This window comes from Vitis vinifera, chromosome 11 (genome assembly GCF_030704535.1).
Source record: "Vitis vinifera cultivar Pinot Noir 40024 chromosome 11, ASM3070453v1".
Lineage (NCBI taxonomy): Eukaryota > Viridiplantae > Streptophyta > Magnoliopsida > Vitales > Vitaceae > Vitis > Vitis vinifera.
In genome coordinates this window covers 157985-176181 of record NC_081815.1, presented here as the reverse complement: position 1 = coordinate 176181, position 18197 = coordinate 157985, and the positions used below count along the sequence as shown (strand labels likewise).

At 38.8% G+C, this 18197-nt stretch overlaps 1 protein-coding gene across 1 annotated transcript in view; it reads right to left on the bottom strand.

Moving 5' to 3' along the window:
- LOC100249070 (brefeldin A-inhibited guanine nucleotide-exchange protein 5) overlaps window positions 1–18197 on the bottom strand; it is a 69194-nt gene extending 50997 nt beyond the window's left edge. The window contains exons 1-10 of the mRNA XM_010657761.3: window positions 18069–18197; window positions 17776–17950; window positions 17108–17183; window positions 16388–16634; window positions 16028–16149; window positions 15889–15947; window positions 5896–5953; window positions 5731–5815; window positions 5397–5597; window positions 4451–4509 (exon numbers count right to left, since the gene is read on the bottom strand). Of these exons, the coding sequence (XP_010656063.1) occupies window positions 4451–4509; window positions 5397–5597; window positions 5731–5815; window positions 5896–5953; window positions 15889–15947; window positions 16028–16149; window positions 16388–16634; window positions 17108–17183; window positions 17776–17887 (1019 nt within the window). The 5' untranslated portion in view covers window positions 17888–17950; window positions 18069–18197. The remainder of the gene's footprint in view (window positions 1–4450; window positions 4510–5396; window positions 5598–5730; window positions 5816–5895; window positions 5954–15888; window positions 15948–16027; window positions 16150–16387; window positions 16635–17107; window positions 17184–17775; window positions 17951–18068) is intronic.

Here is an 18197-nt window from a genome sequence, read left to right as displayed (position 1 = left end):
CAACCTAGGAGGTGTTTTTTCACAGTGGAGTGCATCACCCATTGCACCCCAAACAGGGAGAAAATTAGGAGTCATAACATTCTGGCTTTCTCACAAAACAGTAGAAGGTGATCTGTGGCTTCCTCCTTATATTTACACAAAAAGCATCTATTGGGGATGCTCCAACCAACTCTCTTCAGGCGGTCCGTGGTGAGCAACCTATTCCAAGCTGCCTCCCAACCAAAGAAACTAGCCCTAATTGGAACCCAAGGCGTCCAAATAGTTCTAGCCGGGAAGGGGGGTTTGGTATCCCTTGAGAATGAGCTATAAAAGGACTTGACAGAAAAGGTTCCATTCTTGTTCTCTTTCCACCGGAACAAGTCCTCCACACCTCTTCTAATGGTCAAGAGATGAAGCTTGCTTAATAAGCTTTCGACTTCTCCCACCTCCCAATCATTAAGGTGTCTGTTAAAACGAAGCCCCCAGCTACCTCTTCCTTCGTCTTCCTCCCAAGCCTCAGCAACCCATCCTTCTTTGTTGACAGAGAGGTTAAACAAGATGGGGAAAGCTTCCTCCAGAGATTGATTTCCATACCACAAATCCTTCCAAAACTTCACTCTGGTGCCGTCCCCAATGATGAAGCGGGAATGAGAACGAAAATTCTCCCAACCTTTTCTGATGGCCTTCCAGACCCCCACCCCATACCGGTTTCTTGCATCTTTGGAGCACCATCCTCCCTCTTGAAGATCATACTTACTAAGGATAATTTGCTTCCATAGGGGCTCATTCTCATTAGCGAATCTCCACAACCATTTCCCCAGAAGGGCTTTGTTAAAAGTAGCTAGACTACGAATGCCCAAGCCACCTTTCTTTTTATCGGCACAAACAACCTTCCAACTCATCAAGTGAGGTTTATTCTCTAAGGCTCCACCGCCCCATAAGAAATCCCTTTGGATCTTTTCAAGCTTTGCGCACACTCTCTTGGGGATCACAAAGAGAGAGAGAAAGTAGGTTGGGAGGCTTGAGAGGGTGCTTTTCAGCAGGGTAAGACGGCCGCCTTTGGAGAGGTATTGCCTTTTCCAGAGAGATAACCTTTTCCTAAATCTTTCTTCTACTGCATCCCACACCCTAATGGATTTGTAGGGGGCTCCAAAGGGAAGACCCAAGTAGGATGTAGGTAAGCTCCCTATCTTACAACCCAAGACCGCCGCAAGAGTCTCCATAGGAATGCCTTTCCTCACTGGGATGGCCTCTGTTTTATTCAGATTGACTTTTAAACCTGAAATCGCCTCAAACCACATGAAAGTCCAGCTAAGGTATTGCAATTGATCTGCATCGGCGTCACAGAAAATTAAGGTGTCATCGACAAACAAGAGATGGGACACGAACAGCCCCTCACTTCCTCTTCCTCCCACTCTGAAGCCGGAAATAAAGTTTCCATTTCTTGCACGGGACAACAATTGGCTAAGAGCTTCCATGGCCAAAAGGAAAAGATAGGGGGATAGAGGGTCGCCCTGTCTCGGTCCCCTAGAGCTACGAAAGAAGCCCGAGGGGCTTCCATTGATAAGGATCGAGAAGGAAGCCGTGGAGCAACACCATTTTATCCAATTAATCCATCTGTGCCCAAATCCCATCTTGGACATCACCTCCATAAGAAAGTTCCAATTGACATGGTCAAAGGCCTTCTCAATGTCCATCTTGAGAAGGAGACCCGGGATGTTGTCTTTCAATCTAGAATCACGGGCTTCGTTAGCAATAAGAATAGCGTCCAAAATCTGCCTCCCATGGACGAAAGCATGCTGAGAATCAGAAATCACCTCCCCCATCACTATTTTCAGTCTATTGGCTAGGACTTTGGCAAGCAATTTGTACACACTCCCTACCAGGCTGATTGGTTTGAAATCTTTTAGATCTTCGGTCCCCTCCTTCTTAGGAATGAGCAAGAGGAACGTAGAGTTTAAGCTTCTTTGGAAGGTCCCATGGAGGTAGAACTCCCTAAAGAGGCCTAAAATTTCTGGTTTAACAACGTCCCAACAGAATAACCAGAAGGCCATTGTGAAGCCGTCCGGACCTGGGGCTTTGTCTCCACAGAAACTGCTTAGGGCTGCAAAAATTTCTTCCTCAGAAAACATAACTTCTAGGCTGCTGGCCAAGCCTTCTCCCAACTCCTTGAAGATGAGGCCATTTATACTAGGCCTCCAATCCCCAGGATCAGAGAGAAGGGTTTGGTAGGCATTGCAAACACCTTCTCTTATCTCTGCCAAGGATGAGAGATTCACCCCGTTTACTTTAATTTTCGATAGGAAATTCCTCCTTGCCCTAGCATTGGCCATTTTGTGGAAATACTTGGTATTTTTATCACCCTCTCTTAACCAGATTTCTCTTGACTTTTGTCTCCAAGAAGTTTCTTCTAGAAGGGCCCATTTCTTATATTCCTCAAGATCCAGATTTTTAGCCTCTAGATCTTCAGGAGTAAGAGCGTTCTCATTCTCCTTGGCCTCCCACTGCTGCAAGCGGGAGAAGGCCTCTGCTCTGTTGAAAGAGACGTTGCCTACCACCTCCTTGTTCCATTTTTTCAGGTCCTTCTTAAGAGCTTTGAGCTTCTCAGCGATGCAGTGGCTGCTATAGCCTTCAACCGAATATCCATTCCACCAGCTTTTTACTAGGTCTTTGAAACCATCAATTTTCAGCCACATATTTTCAAAGCGGAAGGGGCTTTTGCCTGAAGAGAAACCCCCAACTTCTAGAATAATGGGGCTGTGGTCAAAGACCAAGCGAGGGAGAGCAGATTGTGAGATGGCTGAGAAGTGGTCCTCCCATTGGCCAGAGATTAAAAAACGGTCCAATCTAGAGGTAGCTTGAGAGTTCAAGCCCCCTATCCAAGTGAAAGGACCTCCAGCCAGCGGGATATCCCTCAGCCCCAGCTCCCCGATCACCTCTGAAAATCTCCTCATATCGGCTGTGAGTCTAGGGGCATTTCTTCTTTCCTCTGGATATCTAACAGCATTAAAATCCCCTCCTATGCACCAAGGGTCTTCCCAGAGGCCACGGATGGCTCCAAGCTCTTCCCAAAAGTCTTCCTTTTCGCTACCTATCACTGGCCCGTACACTCCAGAGAAGATCCAAGAGAATCCGTCACTGCAGTTTCTAAAACGAGCAGAGATGGAGTACCCCCCACTTTCTACCTCCAAATTCTCCAAGACTCTGTTATCCCATATGAGAAGGAGTCCTCCTACCGTGCCCCTTGCGTCCACTGAAGCCCAATTAAGAAATCTTCCTACTCCCACACTTTTCACCAATTGTGTAGAAACATCTTTCACCTTTGTCTCCAAGAGACAAACCAAATCAGCCTTCTGATTCCTCACCACTCCCTTGATCAGTTTTCTTTTATCACAATCATTAAGCCCTCGAACGTTCCAGCAAAGAATTTTAATTCTCATTAATCAACTAGAATCAAAAGAAAAGCAAGGGAAGGATGAGAGGTCCTTCCCACACAAACTGAACAAAGGAGAAAACTCCCAACAATAGAACTCTAAAAACAAAGAGAAACCCCAACAAACTTCAAACTTTTGAGGCGCAAACCGCAATCCAGTTGAGTTGTAAAACACTTAGAGGAACTCCTCTAAAAGCTTCAGTACAAGAAGCCCAAAGAGAAGAATAGAACCGAATCAAATCCCATAACATTTCTTCCATTCTCCCTTTATCCTCAAATATCCTATTGTTTCTCTCTTGCCACACCAACCAAATGAAGGTAAGGCAAGCGATTTGCCAAAGTGTCTTGCCTCTTAATGAGTTCCCCAAGCCTTTAAAAGTAATAACCATCATGTCCTCAACACTCCTTGGAGGGACCCAAACCAACCCTACTAGATTGAACAACTTGTGCCAGAGTCCAATGGTAACAGGACAATGAAGAAAAAGGTGGTCGATCGACTCTCCACTTCCTTTGCATCATGCACTTTTGGGTTATGCTTTTTTCTTCCTCTCCTTGGGTGTGTAACTCATGTACTCCTCATGTACAATTACTCCCATTGGTATTTTTTTATTATATGTATATTGCCTAGAAACACCTAATAATAATATAAAAACGTCTTAAAGCAGAGTTTTATTTTTATTTTTTTTGAAGGGGCTGAATCTCAGCACCCAAGTTGAAGGAGATTGAAGTCAACCTTGGTTTTGGATGGTAGATATTCATTCTTAGGTTTCATTTGAGAACATACCTGCTACAGTGCATTAGGCATTCAGTTTTCTCATTTTATTTTTTTTATCAGAAGTTTTCTCATCTTTCTTTCCTTTATTTTTTCTTCTCCTTGGACATAAATCATATACTCCTCACGAATATGAGTTACATGCCTCAAGTGTTTTTTTATTATTTTACCTGTGTGCTTGCCTATCAAAAAAAACAATATCTTGATTCTAGAATAATATCCTCAGTCTATATGCAAAAAAAAAAAATCTAGCATAATATCCATACCTTGTCATCTTTTTGCCATCCTCAAGATGCACAGCCTTGTCAAGAACAGCCTCCAGACCCTATAAAACATATAAGACATCTCATAAGCAGCACAACCAACAAAGACAAACTTGGAAAAAATATAATACATGGCATAATCCATATGGGAAAGATGGCAACATATTTAGCGATAGCAAGAAGAGCCAGCCTGATGTTGAACAGGGATGATAATGATAATAAAAAATAAAAAACTAAAAAGATAGTGTTCGGGAGAATCTAGTCATTTAATCAGTAGTGCCATTGAGGTAGGAATAGGCATAGTACGATTTAGATTGATTCTTAACCAACTTGAGAATCAAACCAAGCTGGTCGATTTTAACATTGAACCAAATTGATCAGATTTAGCATCAGTTTGGTTTGCTTCATTTGATTTACACCAAAATTTAACTCATAATTTTTTTGGAACAAAAGCCACGAAAAAAAGGGCATTTTTTCACACTAGATGACTAAATAGTTGTTTAATACAATCCAAAAAATCATGCAGTACTAAAAAATATTTTAGATGGATACTCATAACCAAAAAAACATATTGTTGTTGAGAGAAAAGCAAGAAAGAAAAGGAGAGAAATGAACTCAACCTCAGGGGAAAGGCGCTAAAAAAGAGGTAACTTATTATGGCTTGGTTCAGTTCAAACCAACTGATAATTTCAAATTTTCATCAAATCAAACCAATAAATAAAAAATAAAAAATAAAAAAATAAAAAAATAAAAATTTAAAAAACTTAGCTTGAATTGACTCTATTCATTTTTTTTTTTCAGATTGATCGATTTGGTGGTTTCTTTTCGCCTTCCTACATTAAGGCCTGACTCAAGTGACAATTGATTGAAGTAGGAATGTGGGAGATTCTAGGTTAGATTCCTGAGAACAAAAATGTCCCCTGTCAAATAATAATAATAATAGAAGTACCTTGATATCAGCACCACCTGCCAGATTCTGGAGTTCCTCAACAGAAGCAAGAGCTGTATCTTTGACTTGGTTCATAGAAAGTGCATCTCCTAATGTCATTTCTTTCTCAGTTTGGTCACCTGAAGAAGTCTCAACTTCAGAATTTAAATTATCTGCTAAAGTGGCTTCCTTATTTGCAGCAGAACCAGAGGTAGTACAGACCTAAATTCACAGAAGACATTACTGTCATTCTAGTATAAAGTGGAAACCATAAAATTGTCTCGTCTCTTTGTACATCAGAAAATTAAAAATAAAATAAAAAAGAATGCAGAAATAATGGGAGAGAATTCCACACCGGATCAGTTTCCATCCTTCTGAATATGATGCTAATCATCTGGGTCAACATTGCCTTTGATGTTGCTTGGTTTATAGGACTTTTGCTACATATTCAAACTATAAATCATGAGTTCTAGTTCAAGTTGCTATCATGCAGCCATTGAGATAAAGGTAAATAAAGAACCTGTTAAGTGCAATATTGTAGCATATTCGAATTACTCCCAGCAAAGGTTCCCCATGTACTGCATTTGAAACATGGTATTACTACAGAGAATAGTTCACCAAAACGGTAACATAGGATTATACATATACATTTTGCTGACAAAGACACACATATTATCTACTATTGGTGGTGGTGGTGGGGGGTGTGGGGTTGGTTGGCACAAATAAGAGAGTAGCAATTTTTTTCATTTTTAATCAGAATATAAGAGAATAACAAATTCTATAGCTCATTCCTCGTTTAACTGGAAAACTTGCACAAGAAATTGAAATTGGAACAAGGTTAATTGAATAAGATAACAACTGCATATATTAATCACTGAACATAAACTCATGATGCGGTCCTAAGGATCGAAAATCATCTAAAAAATAAAAAAGACTTTCAGGACATAGTCGCAATAACCGAAATCACCTAAAGGATAACTAGAAATTTGGGATGTGGTCACATTGACCAAATCACTTAAAAGATAAAAAAGACTCAAAACACGGTCACAATGATCGAAATTGATGGAAAAACTAAAGACAGACCAAGGACACGATTGCAATAACTAATATCGATGGAAGCTGAAGACAAAGCAAGGATGCAATCACGAAATCAAAATCAATGGAAAACTAAAGAACAAACTAATATTATGGCCATAAGGGCCGAAGTCGACTAGGAAATTAAAAGACAGATCAAGGACGTGGTCGCAATGACCAAAATTGATGGGAAACTAAAGAATGACCATGGATAAGATCATGATAACCGAAATTGATAGGAAACTATAGAATGACCATGGATGAGATCATGATGATCGAAATTAAAGAGAAACTAAAAATAGACCAAGGACACAAACAATAAAATCAAAGCCACTTCCTTTTTCTCACCTCACAACAGAGGTTGTCTTTTTTCTAGTCTTCCTCTTGTCCTTATAGTGCCATGAAATTGAGTCAAATCACTCCTCACTAGTGTACTCATTGGTATTTGATGGACACTAACCATCTTATACTACTTCCCCTTGTATAATGTAGGTGCCACATTTAAATTTCTACCATAACATCCTCTTTTCACGTGCACTCATTTTCCGAACATGTTCACTGCCAACCAACATTCTGAACCATTAAGCATGGTAGCTATAGAGCATCTTGATAAAACTTTTCCTTTCAGCTTGAAAGCTATCTACTAGGAGCAAAGCCCCAAGCTTAAGTATTGATAGTGGTTCAAAAAAAATAGCAAGTTAGGACTATGTCTGACTCACCCCTCCTAGGGGCCCCACTTTGGCACGACTAGGTATCGATAATGGCTTTTCTTTATCTCAAATAATGTTTAATGATTATAGAACAAATTAGAGGCACTTTCACCTTCAACCATCCTGCTCTAGTTCTATGCTTAAAATCATTTGATGCTCCCACTGAAGTAGCAAAAACAACCATTTTAAGGGATCTCACAATATTAATTTTACCATTTCCTCGTATTCACTCCTAGCACAATTATGTTTAACCCAATACCTTTAGATTCTAAAGTGTCTCTTTATAGTTTTAACTTAGGTAGTGTTTGTTCTCTATTTGAAGTTTAAATAGATCTGAATTTGTCAGAAATCTGAATACAATTTAATGCAAAAGTGTACACTAAACTTCAGATTTCAGATAAAATTTAAAATTTTGAGTTTTTATATTAAGACAAGATATCTAAAAATAAGAGTTAACTTAAAAACGATGCTAAAACATCTAATGTTTATTGAGACTTTAGACAAAAAATACAAACATGGCCTTAGAATCAACAAGGGACTCCTCTTGAATATGCCCAATAAGTTAATTCGTAGCCATTGCCAAATTGTTAGAGCAAAGAATTTAACCAATTAACTGATTCATTTGTTTCACATCATATTCCTTGTCAACCAAAGTTCATAGCATGAATTGTAAGTTTGATTTCATCATAATTTGTGTAGCAACAGATACCTACTTTGTTCCTAATATGGATAGGCACTAACTACTTTTCATTGATTCATTTTGTATTTTCTAGCGTAGTCTTTATGGTCTTGTTGAACTGGATAGTCAACCACAGGACACTATCATAGATAATAAACTTCAAAGCTCCAATGTAAATACCATCAGGTTCTAACAATTGTTCCATTGTCAGTTGGATAAACATGTAAAACAACAGCAGCATGCAAAGAGAACATCAACCCCAATGTGCCGCATGCCCAACTGAACCACATATGAAGATGGCTATACCTATCATTCCTCTCTCACACTAAAGCATAAAGCAAGATACCTAAGGAAACAGCAACGCACGTGAAATTCTGGCATATTCTAAATTGTTGAAGATTATTACAACTATAATATACAGTTGTAGAAGATATATAGTTGTAATATACAACCATGGAAGTTATACAACTATGTATACAGCTGTATATATATAGTTGTGTGTATATTTGTGTATATAATTCATTATTTGTAGGAATCCTTTCTTGCTCTTTCTTTTCCGTTGTTGTATATTTTTTTTTTATAAGTAAGCACAAATTGTATTAAAGGGCAAACTGCCATAAGGCATACAGGGAGTATACAAACGCAGCCACACCCCAAAAAGCAATAGAAACAAGCAGCCTCAACGGCCCTTAAGTAGCCGCTAGCCACTCCAAAAAGATTAAAAGCGAAGAGGACTCCTCTCCCATGTACACTCTAGCCCAACTCCACAAGTTACAAACAAAATAATTTTTGAGTTTCTGTATGTCTAAAGAGCCCCCCCTAAAGGCTAATCTATTTCTCTCCTTCCAAACCGTCCAAAAAATACACACCGGTATGGAATTCCAAATTTTTTTCCTCTTTTTCCCCACAAAGGAGCCCCTCCAACTAAGTAACACCTCTATGACTGTCTCTGGGAACACCCAATGAACCCCAAACAAAGCAAGGATAATATCCCAAAGAACCCTAGCCACTGTACAGTGTAAAAGAATGTGATTTACATTTTCCTCTTCACAACCACACAAAAAACAGCAATTAGGAAGCTGCCACCCTCGTCTTTGGAGCCTATCCAAAGTAAGAATCTTCCCCCATGTAGCTTCCCAAGCAAAAAAGGCAGCTTTAGTAGGGACCTTGTCCACCCAAATGCATCTAACCGGGAAGGCGAGGGTATTAGGAGCAGCCAGCAGATTGTAAGCATGTCTGACTCCAAAAATACCTTGACCTCCACCTCTCCAAACCACCGAGTCCTCTTCTTGGGAGATCTTGACATCCCTTAGCATGTTAAACAAAGCTCCTATTAAATCCAGCTCCCAATCATTTGAATCCCTAGCAAATCTGAGATTCCAACCTCCTTGACCAAGGCTAGAGTCCCAAACCTCGTTGATTGTTGCATTTTTATGCACCGCCAAAGCAAATAACTGAGGGAAAATTCTGGACAGCGCCTCATCACCACACCAGTGATCAGTCCAAAATTTTACCTTAGTCCCCTTGCCCACCTTAAACCTTATGTTATCCCAACACCAATTTGCCTCCTTCAAAATCTCCTTCCAAACCCCTACTCCAAACGCCCCGTGAGCTTCGTTTGTCCGCCAACCAAGGCCTTCTTGACCATATTTCACCTCAATCACTTTCTTCCAAAGAATGTCCTCTTCAAAGGCAAACCTCCAAATCCACTTACTCAATAAGGCTTTGTTAAGGAGATCAATCTTCCGTATACCAAGCCCTCCATTCTCCTTTTGAGTGCACACCACCTCCCAATTGATTAGGTGTATTTTCATTTGGTTGTATACTTTCAATATATGAGTGAGAATACAATTTTTCTCCACATGGTATCAAAGCCAGATTAAACTCCTTGGGGCTTCTAATTTTTTTCAACCTTCATTGCTGATTTTTTTTCCAAAAACCTAGAGAAATCTAGTTTTTTGGCAGAACTTTTGCTCTTTTTATTTTTAATCTGAAAACATAGTTTTTCCTATTGTGGCTTGCATTGCTGCAATCCTTCCTCAGCCTCTTATTTGATTTCTTCCACTTCTGTCCAAAAAGCATGTATGAGATTTAAGAATCTACCAATCAGCAAGTTTCTAATCCAACAACAACAAATGAAGTCATCAACATTGCAGCAGGAGCTGAATATTCAACCAGGTTACGTCTCAATGATAAAAATTATTTGAAGTGGTCGCAATTTATTCAAACCTTCTTGAAAGGGAAGGGCAAACCGAGTCATCTTCTTGGGACGAGATCGAAACCAGATTATTCAAAGTTCGCTACATGGGATGAAGAAGACTCTATGGTGATGTCCTAGTTATGGAATTCGACAATGTCAGAAGTCAACGATACTAGCATGTTTTTTCCAACACCAAAGAAAATCCATATGACCTATTCTTCACACTGTTTTTCTTCTTGTTATCCATGTTCTAGGGATAAAAAAATTAAAGTTGTTGATGGCACACTAGCAACTGTGGTAGGCCAAGGAATATTTGTTTTTAACTTTGGCTCTCATATTAAAATTTGTGTTATATGTTCCAAAACTTTCAGCTAACTTCTTGCCAATTCATCAAATTACTAAAAATTTGAATTGAATTGTCACCTTTTTCCCATCTCATTGTGTGATCCAAGACTAAGCCATGGGGAGGACGATTAGGCATGCTAAGGAACAAGAGGGTTTGTACATGCTTGGATCCAATTCTAGCAATGGTGATCGTATGGCACTCTCTCACTTTTCAGAAAAATTCTCATAGAATAAAGCCCAAATATGGTTATATCATCTTCGTTTAGGGCATCCATCTTTTACTTTGGTCAAAAAAATGTTTCCTTTATTATTCAATAAATTGAATGTTGATAGCTTTCATTGTGAGGTTTGTTGATTAGCTAAACATCATCGTATTCTATTTCCTTTAAGTAATACAAATTCAGCATTCTCTTTCTTGTTAATTCATACTAATGTTTGGGGTCCCTCTCAAATCCCAAGTCTTTCTGGAGCAATGTCGTTTGTGTCCTTTATTGATCATTGTACTAGTGTGAATTGGTTATACCTCATGAAAAACAAATCAGATGTTAGTTTTGTGTAGCCTATCTTTCACAAAATGGTTACCACACAATTTGGAGTTAAAATAAAAGCTATTAGATCTGATAATGGGAAAGAGTACTTTAATTCGGTGTTATACTGTTATCTCCTTTTCTAGAAAAATAAAGGATTATACACCAAGCTTCATAAACCAATTCCCCACAACAAAATGGTGTGGCTAAACGGAAAAATAAGCATCTATGAGAAATCAACTGAAACTTACTTTTTTAGAAAAATATACCTAATCATATTGGAAAAAGGTTGTCCTAACTGCAACTTATTTGATTAATCGACTACCCTCAAAAGTGCTTGAAAATAAAACTCCATTAAACACACTCTTAAATTTTTTCCCACATTTCAATAGCTCTAATAAACTTCCTCCCAAAGTCTTTGGTTGTGTCTCATTTGTCCATATCTATCCTCCAAATTGCAACAAACTTGATCCTTAAGCTTTAAAATGTGTGTTTGTGGGATATTCTCCAACCAAAAAGGATTATTAATGTTATCATCCATGGATGTCACTTTTGTTGAAAATCAATCATTGTTCCCTAATACTTATCTTCAGAGGGAAAGCTTAGGTGAAGATAAGTTTCTCTCTTATGGTATGCTTGATTTGCCTAGACTTTCTGAATCCTTACCTCTTGTACCTAAAGTCTCACCTATAGGTTCAACCTCCTTGTCACCTAGTCAAGAACCCTCATCAAAATTGGATCAAGGAGGAGTTAATGCAACTGCATGCCACTACAGGTTTACTCTAGGCATAAACAGCCCTGACCTGATTGAATGCAAGCTCAAGAGCCTGAACCCAAGCCAAGTAATGAAAACACAAACTCCACTAATCCTATTTCCAGTATCATTTCTCCTACTTCAAATTTGTTGCTCTCACCAAAAACTCATCATTAGTTTGTTCAGAATGAAAATTCAAAGCATTAGTTTGGTGAATGGTAGTGCTAAAGGGTGGGTTAAGGCATCTAGGGGTTTAAGACAAGGCGACCCTTTATCCCCTTTTTTGTTTACTTTAGTTGCAGATGTACTGAGCAGGATGCTCATGAGAGCTGAGGAAAGAAATATGTTGGAGGGTTTCAGGGTGGGTAGAAATAGAACTAGGGTGTCTCATTTGCAATTTGCTGATGACACCATATTCTTTTCTAACTCAAGGGAGGAAGAGCTGCAGACTCTGAAGAGTCTTTTGTTAGCGTTTGGGCACATTTCTGGGCTCAAGGTCAATCTTAACAAGAGCAGCATTTATGGCATCAATCTTGATCAGGCTCATCTTTCAAGATTGGCTGAGATGCTTGATTGTAAGGCGTCTGGATGGCCTATTCTATATCTGGGCCTCCCTTTGGGCGGGAATCCTAAGGCGTGTGGATTTTGGGATCCAGTGGTTGAGAGAATCTCAAGTAGATTAGATGGGTGGCAAAAGGCCTACTTATCCTTCGGGGGGAGGATAACTCTTATCTAGTCTTGTCTTACCCATTTGCCAAGTTACTTCCTATCCTTATTTAAAATGCCCGCTACAGTGGCTGCAAAAATAGAGAGGTTGCAAAGGGATTTTTTATGGTCAGGGGTTGGGGAAGGCAAAAGGGATCATTTAGTGAGGTGGGATATTGTGTGCAGACCAAAGACAATAGGGGGTTTGGGTTTGGGGAATATTTCTTGGAGGAACCTCGCTCTACTAGGGAAATGGTTATGGAGGTATCCTAGAGAAGGTTCAGCTCTTTGGCATCAGGTCATTTTAAGCATTTATGGTTCACACTCTAATGGTTGGGATGCTAACACTGTAGTCAGATGGTCTCATCGCTGTCCTTGGAAGGCTATTGCTCAAGTCTTTCAGGAGTTTTCTTTGATTACTCGGTATGTGGTAGGAAACGGGGATAGAATTCGGTTCTGGGAAGATTTGTGGCGGGGGGACCAACCTTTGGGAACCCAATATCCAAGACTATTCAGAGTAGTCGTGGACAAAAACATTTCTATTTCTTCAGTTCTCGGTCCATCTCGGCCTTTCTTGTGGAATTTGAATTTCCGCCGTAACCTGTCAGATTCTGAGATTGAGGACTTAGAAGGCCTCATGCGGTCTCTTGATGATTTGTATCTCTCTCCTTCGGTCCCAGATGCCAGATTATGGCCTTTATCCTCGTCAGGGCTTTTTTCAGTCAAATCCTTTTTTCTAGCATTATCTTAATCTTCTGGATCTTCTCAGAACTTTCCTTCAAAGTTCGTGTGGAATTCTCAAGTTCCTTTCAAAGTGAAGTCCTTTGTCTGGTTAGTGGCACACAAGAAGGTGAATACTAATGATATGTTACAAGTGAGAAGACCCTACAAAGCCCTTAGTCCTGATATTTGTATCCTGTGCATGAAGCACGGGGAATCAGCAGATCATCTATTTCTTCATTGTTCCTTGACGATTGGGTTGTGGCACAGGCTATTTCAGTTAGCTAAGTTGGATTGGGTTTCCCCAAGGAGCATATATGACATGATGTCCATCAAATTTAAAGGCTTCGGTAATTCTAAGAGAGGGATAGTTTTGTGGCAAGCTGCGAGCATAGCTCTAATTCGGGTTGTGTGGTGGGAAAGAAACGCAAGGATTTTTGAGGATAAAGCAAGGAATTCAGAGTACCTTTGGGACTCTATAGTTTTCCTTGCTTCCCTTTGGGCCTTCTGTTCCAAGGCATTTAAGGGGATTCCCCTTAATGTGATTCAACTGGATTGGATAGCGGTGTGTACTCCATAGGGATTGGTCCTTAGTGGGTGTTCGTTTGTTTTTTGTGTTTTTTCATGTAATTTAGTTGTCTTTGGTTGGAGGATTTCTCATCCTTCTTCTTGTACTCCTTTTCTATATTAATATATATTTGTATCGTTTCCAATCAAAAAAAAAAAATTCAAAGCATTTCATGATCTCCATTTACCGATTGCCCTTAGGAAAGCTACCAGAAATGCACTCAACGCTGGATCTCCAATTTTATTTCATTTGAAAACCTATCCTCGCACATAGAGCCTTCCTTGCCCAAGTAACTCCTATTGAAATTCCTCAAACAATTCAAGAAGCACTTAGAAGCGATAATTAGAGGAAAGCCATGGAAGAGGAGACGTTACCTCTTGAGAAAAACCAAACTTGGGAAATAATTAAATCACTAAAGGGAAAAAAATTGGTTGGATGTAAATGGGTGTCCATAGTTAAATATAGAGTTGACAAGACGTTGGAGAAATATAAGGCTAGGCTAGTGACCAAAGGGTATACACAAACTTATGTGGTGGACTACCACGAAACATTTACTTCAATGGCAAAGATGAATACCATTTGTATATTACTACTCTTGGCAACTAACTTTGGTTGGAATTTGCAACAACTTGATATTAAGAATACATTCTTGTATGGAGATTAAGAAGAAGTGTATATTTTTTTTTATCAATAAGCATAAGATTGTATTGCAAAGAGGCGCTAAAATAGCGACCCACAGAATTACAGTATAAGGAACCCACATAATTAAGAAGAAGTGTATATGAAAACACTATTGGGTTTCAATGAAGACTTCAAAAGAAACAATGTGTGCAAACTAAGAAAGGCACTTTATGGCCTTAAACAATCCCTCCGAGCATGGTTGGGAAGATTTGCAAAAGCTATGAATGACATGGAGTTTCGACAAAGCCAGGGAGATCATACACTCTTCATCAAACTTTCACATATGGGTAAACTTACCATTATCATGGTTTATATTAATGACATAATTGTGACAATGTGATAGGAGTTAACTCTAAGGAAACAGAAAGACTTAATAAGAAACTAGTCAAAGAATTCAAGGTAAAAGACTTGGGAAGATTCAAGTACTTTTTGGGGATTGAAATGGCCCACTCAAGGCAGGGTATTTTTATCTCCTAGAAAAAGTACATTTTGAATCTTCTTAAGAAGACCAATATGCTTGGTTGTAAGCCTGGTGACACCCCTTTAGAATAAAATCATAAGCTAAGGGAAGCGCAAGAAGATGCAATAATAGAATGTGGAATGTATAATGTCTAATTGGGAAGTTAATCTACTTATCAAATACAAGGCCAAATATGGCTTATGCCAGTAACGTCGTAAGCCAATTCATGCATTCTCCCGAGGAAGTTCATCTAGAGACGGTATACTGGATTCTACATTAGTTAAAGTCTATTTCAAGAAAGGGAATTTTCTTAAGAAAAATGGAGAGCTAAGCTTAGAGGCGTACACTGATGCAGATTGGGCAAGAATAGTGGCAGATCGACGTTCTACCTCTAGTTACTGTACACTCTTAGATGGCAACTTAGTGACATGGAGAAGTAAGAAGCAATCTATGGTGATTCAATCAAGTGGAGGAGCAAAGTTCAAAGCTATGACACATTGAATTTGTGAGCTATTATGGATAAAGATTGTTCTTGGTGATCTACGAATCAAGTGGGAAGGGATAATGAAGTTATACAATGACAACAAATCAACAATTGATATTGCTCACAATCCAATATAGCATGACCGAATGAAACATGTAGAAGTAGATTGACAGTACATCAAGGAAAAAAACGATAGTGGTTTGAATTGCACATCCTATATTTCAACAAAATGACAGTTTGTAGATGTGTTAACCAAAGGATTTACTAGTCACCAGTTTCAAATAATTACATACAAGTTGAGAATGGATAACATTTATCCTCTAACTTGAGGGGGAGCACTAGTAGATTCTAAATAATTTTGTATTTATTTCTTTCTGTTTCTCTCTTTGGAATAATATGATTTATGGGAGATATTATAGGATCATAGGTGGTAGGTGAATATGATCCCTAATTTATGGGAGAGAATTTAGTGGAATATAATCCCTAGTTGCGTATAAATAGGATGTACATATTGTATTCTAATACAATTCAATAGAACAGAATTTATTTCAAGTTCAATTATAAAGATAGATTACATAGAATATCCTTCCTATCCATAGACCGTACCTCTAAACTTTGTGGATGCGACAGCAGTAAGAAGCACCTGCAATACTTGCAGAATAGTACTGCACACCATTTTTCAAAAGTTACAGGCATTACAAGCTAGCTATCTTAGGAAAGATTGTTGATGTAGAAAGCAACATACCTGTCAGATGACGAATTATCAACACAACTGCAAACCATATTCAGAATGTCTGTAAACAGCGGTGCATTTGTACCACCATCTAGACCAGGATCACCCTCTAAATGCTCATATGCGATGAGTTTCTGTACTTATTGGAATTAAATAGAATAAATTAATAATCCTTGTCTACCACATGCATGCATTATAAATTTCAAGAACATATTCACGACATAGATGGACATTTATTTTTCAGTGTAAATAATGGAATCTGAGAAGCGCTTTGGGCTTCATCACCCTAAATACAAGGATATAACTATAAGCCTGTGGGCAAAAATGTACACAGTTTAGAATTAAAAATTAGACAACGAAGCAAGTACATACATGAAGACAATCCAAAGCAGGTTCTAGGACTTTCAAGTTCTTGGTCTCAATGGCAAGTCGAAGTGGATTCAAAACAAGCTCTACTTCAGCCCCTTCTAAGGTGTGCCCAGCATGTGCTAAGGCTGCTGTAATAGTTCCACTTGTGCCCACTGGTCTGCCTACTCTTTCAACTCCCTCACCAGTATGTGCTCGTGAGTGATTGGCTTCTATTTCATTTTTTGCAATTCCAGCATCAGTTTCAGATGAACTGTAAATGAATAGATAAATAAATAAAGTGGTTCCATGAAGTCAAAAGCAGATTTGATTAAAGACAAAGTTTCAGATGAAGATTGGCAACTGAAGATAATCACAGGCTTAAGTAACTTTTTTAAATCCTTGGCTAGATGCATCTATGCAAAATCTCAAAGCTAATTGGTGATGGTCACATTGAAGGTGAATAAATAACTTCAGATCCAAGTCACTTTTAGCTTTTCTTCACAAACCAGACTGTCAGATTGAATATATAGTAATAATTGAACTGAGACCAGGACAGATTGTACTCCAATAATTTCTCATCAGGTCATTTCCAGATATATTCCAATTGCTACACTAATAAAAATCAAATATCATATAGCTGCAATAAGTGCCATACTGCTATTTTTGTCTAGAAGCCCAAAGATATCTTTGGTATCAACACAAAAATCAAATGGCAGATTAACAAATTTATCCATAGATATAGACCTCCCATATGCAGTCAAAGATGCTGCTTGATTCGTCTCACTGAAAGCAGAATGCTGATCAACCTCCTTTGTACTATCTGAAGAATGGAAAAGAAAAAAAGAAAAGAAAAGAAAACAATGAGATAAAAGGAAATAACTGATTTAACATGAAGAGAAAAGATAAATGAAGTCCAAAGAACCTTGATAGAAAGAAAAAGTGCAGTAGGTCGGCTCCCACTGAATTCCACTGTTTTTTTTTTCCTAATTTTGTTTTAACACATTGCAAATCATTCAACAACACCATAAAGCCTAAATCCCCAGTAACTTTAGGTTGCTAAAATATCCCAGGATCTTCCATCGGGATCTTAAAAAGGAAGGGACTTTGGCCAAGAATTGGATCATAGTTGGCATGGATAACAGACCCCAAAATAAAATAAAAAAATTGGCAGAGCAATAAAATGAAGAAAACCCAATGGTGATCCCAATCAGCTTAAGTTTTCAACCAACCATTTTCCCGGATAGTTTTCAATACTGAAAATGCTCTAAATTCCGTACATGATGATTTAAGGATAGATGGCGGAACTACTAGAAGCGTGGAATTCACAGCCACTAGCTATCCATCAATGGATTCATGAGCAAAAAGAAGCAACCCTTATATGGAAGTGGAAATATCGAAATTGAGAATGATACCTAGATATGTCTGAATGGACTTGTGAAGAGCAGGGTACTTTTTCCCAGAACATTCTTTGAGCATGGACTCAAATGCGCGACTAATGAAACCACCGGCAGCAGCACCAGCCATTTGGGTTCAATTCAGATGCTATTTCCGCTTGCTCAAACGCAGTCGCTGCTAGCTGCCTCTGACCTGAATTTCCCAAACCAAACATCAGAAAATGGAGGTGAATCAGATAAGATCCAATGTCAAATTGCTGCCATAAATCCTTAGTAGAAGACGATCTATTAGGTATAGAGAAAATCAATACCTCTCGCTACTGATTGAGAGATCAAAACTCAGAGATCTGGAACAAGATGAGACCCGCCCCCTACTCGCCCAACTACATCGATATGCGTATATATTCTTGGTGGGTTCAATCTGACCCGGCCCATTTCAT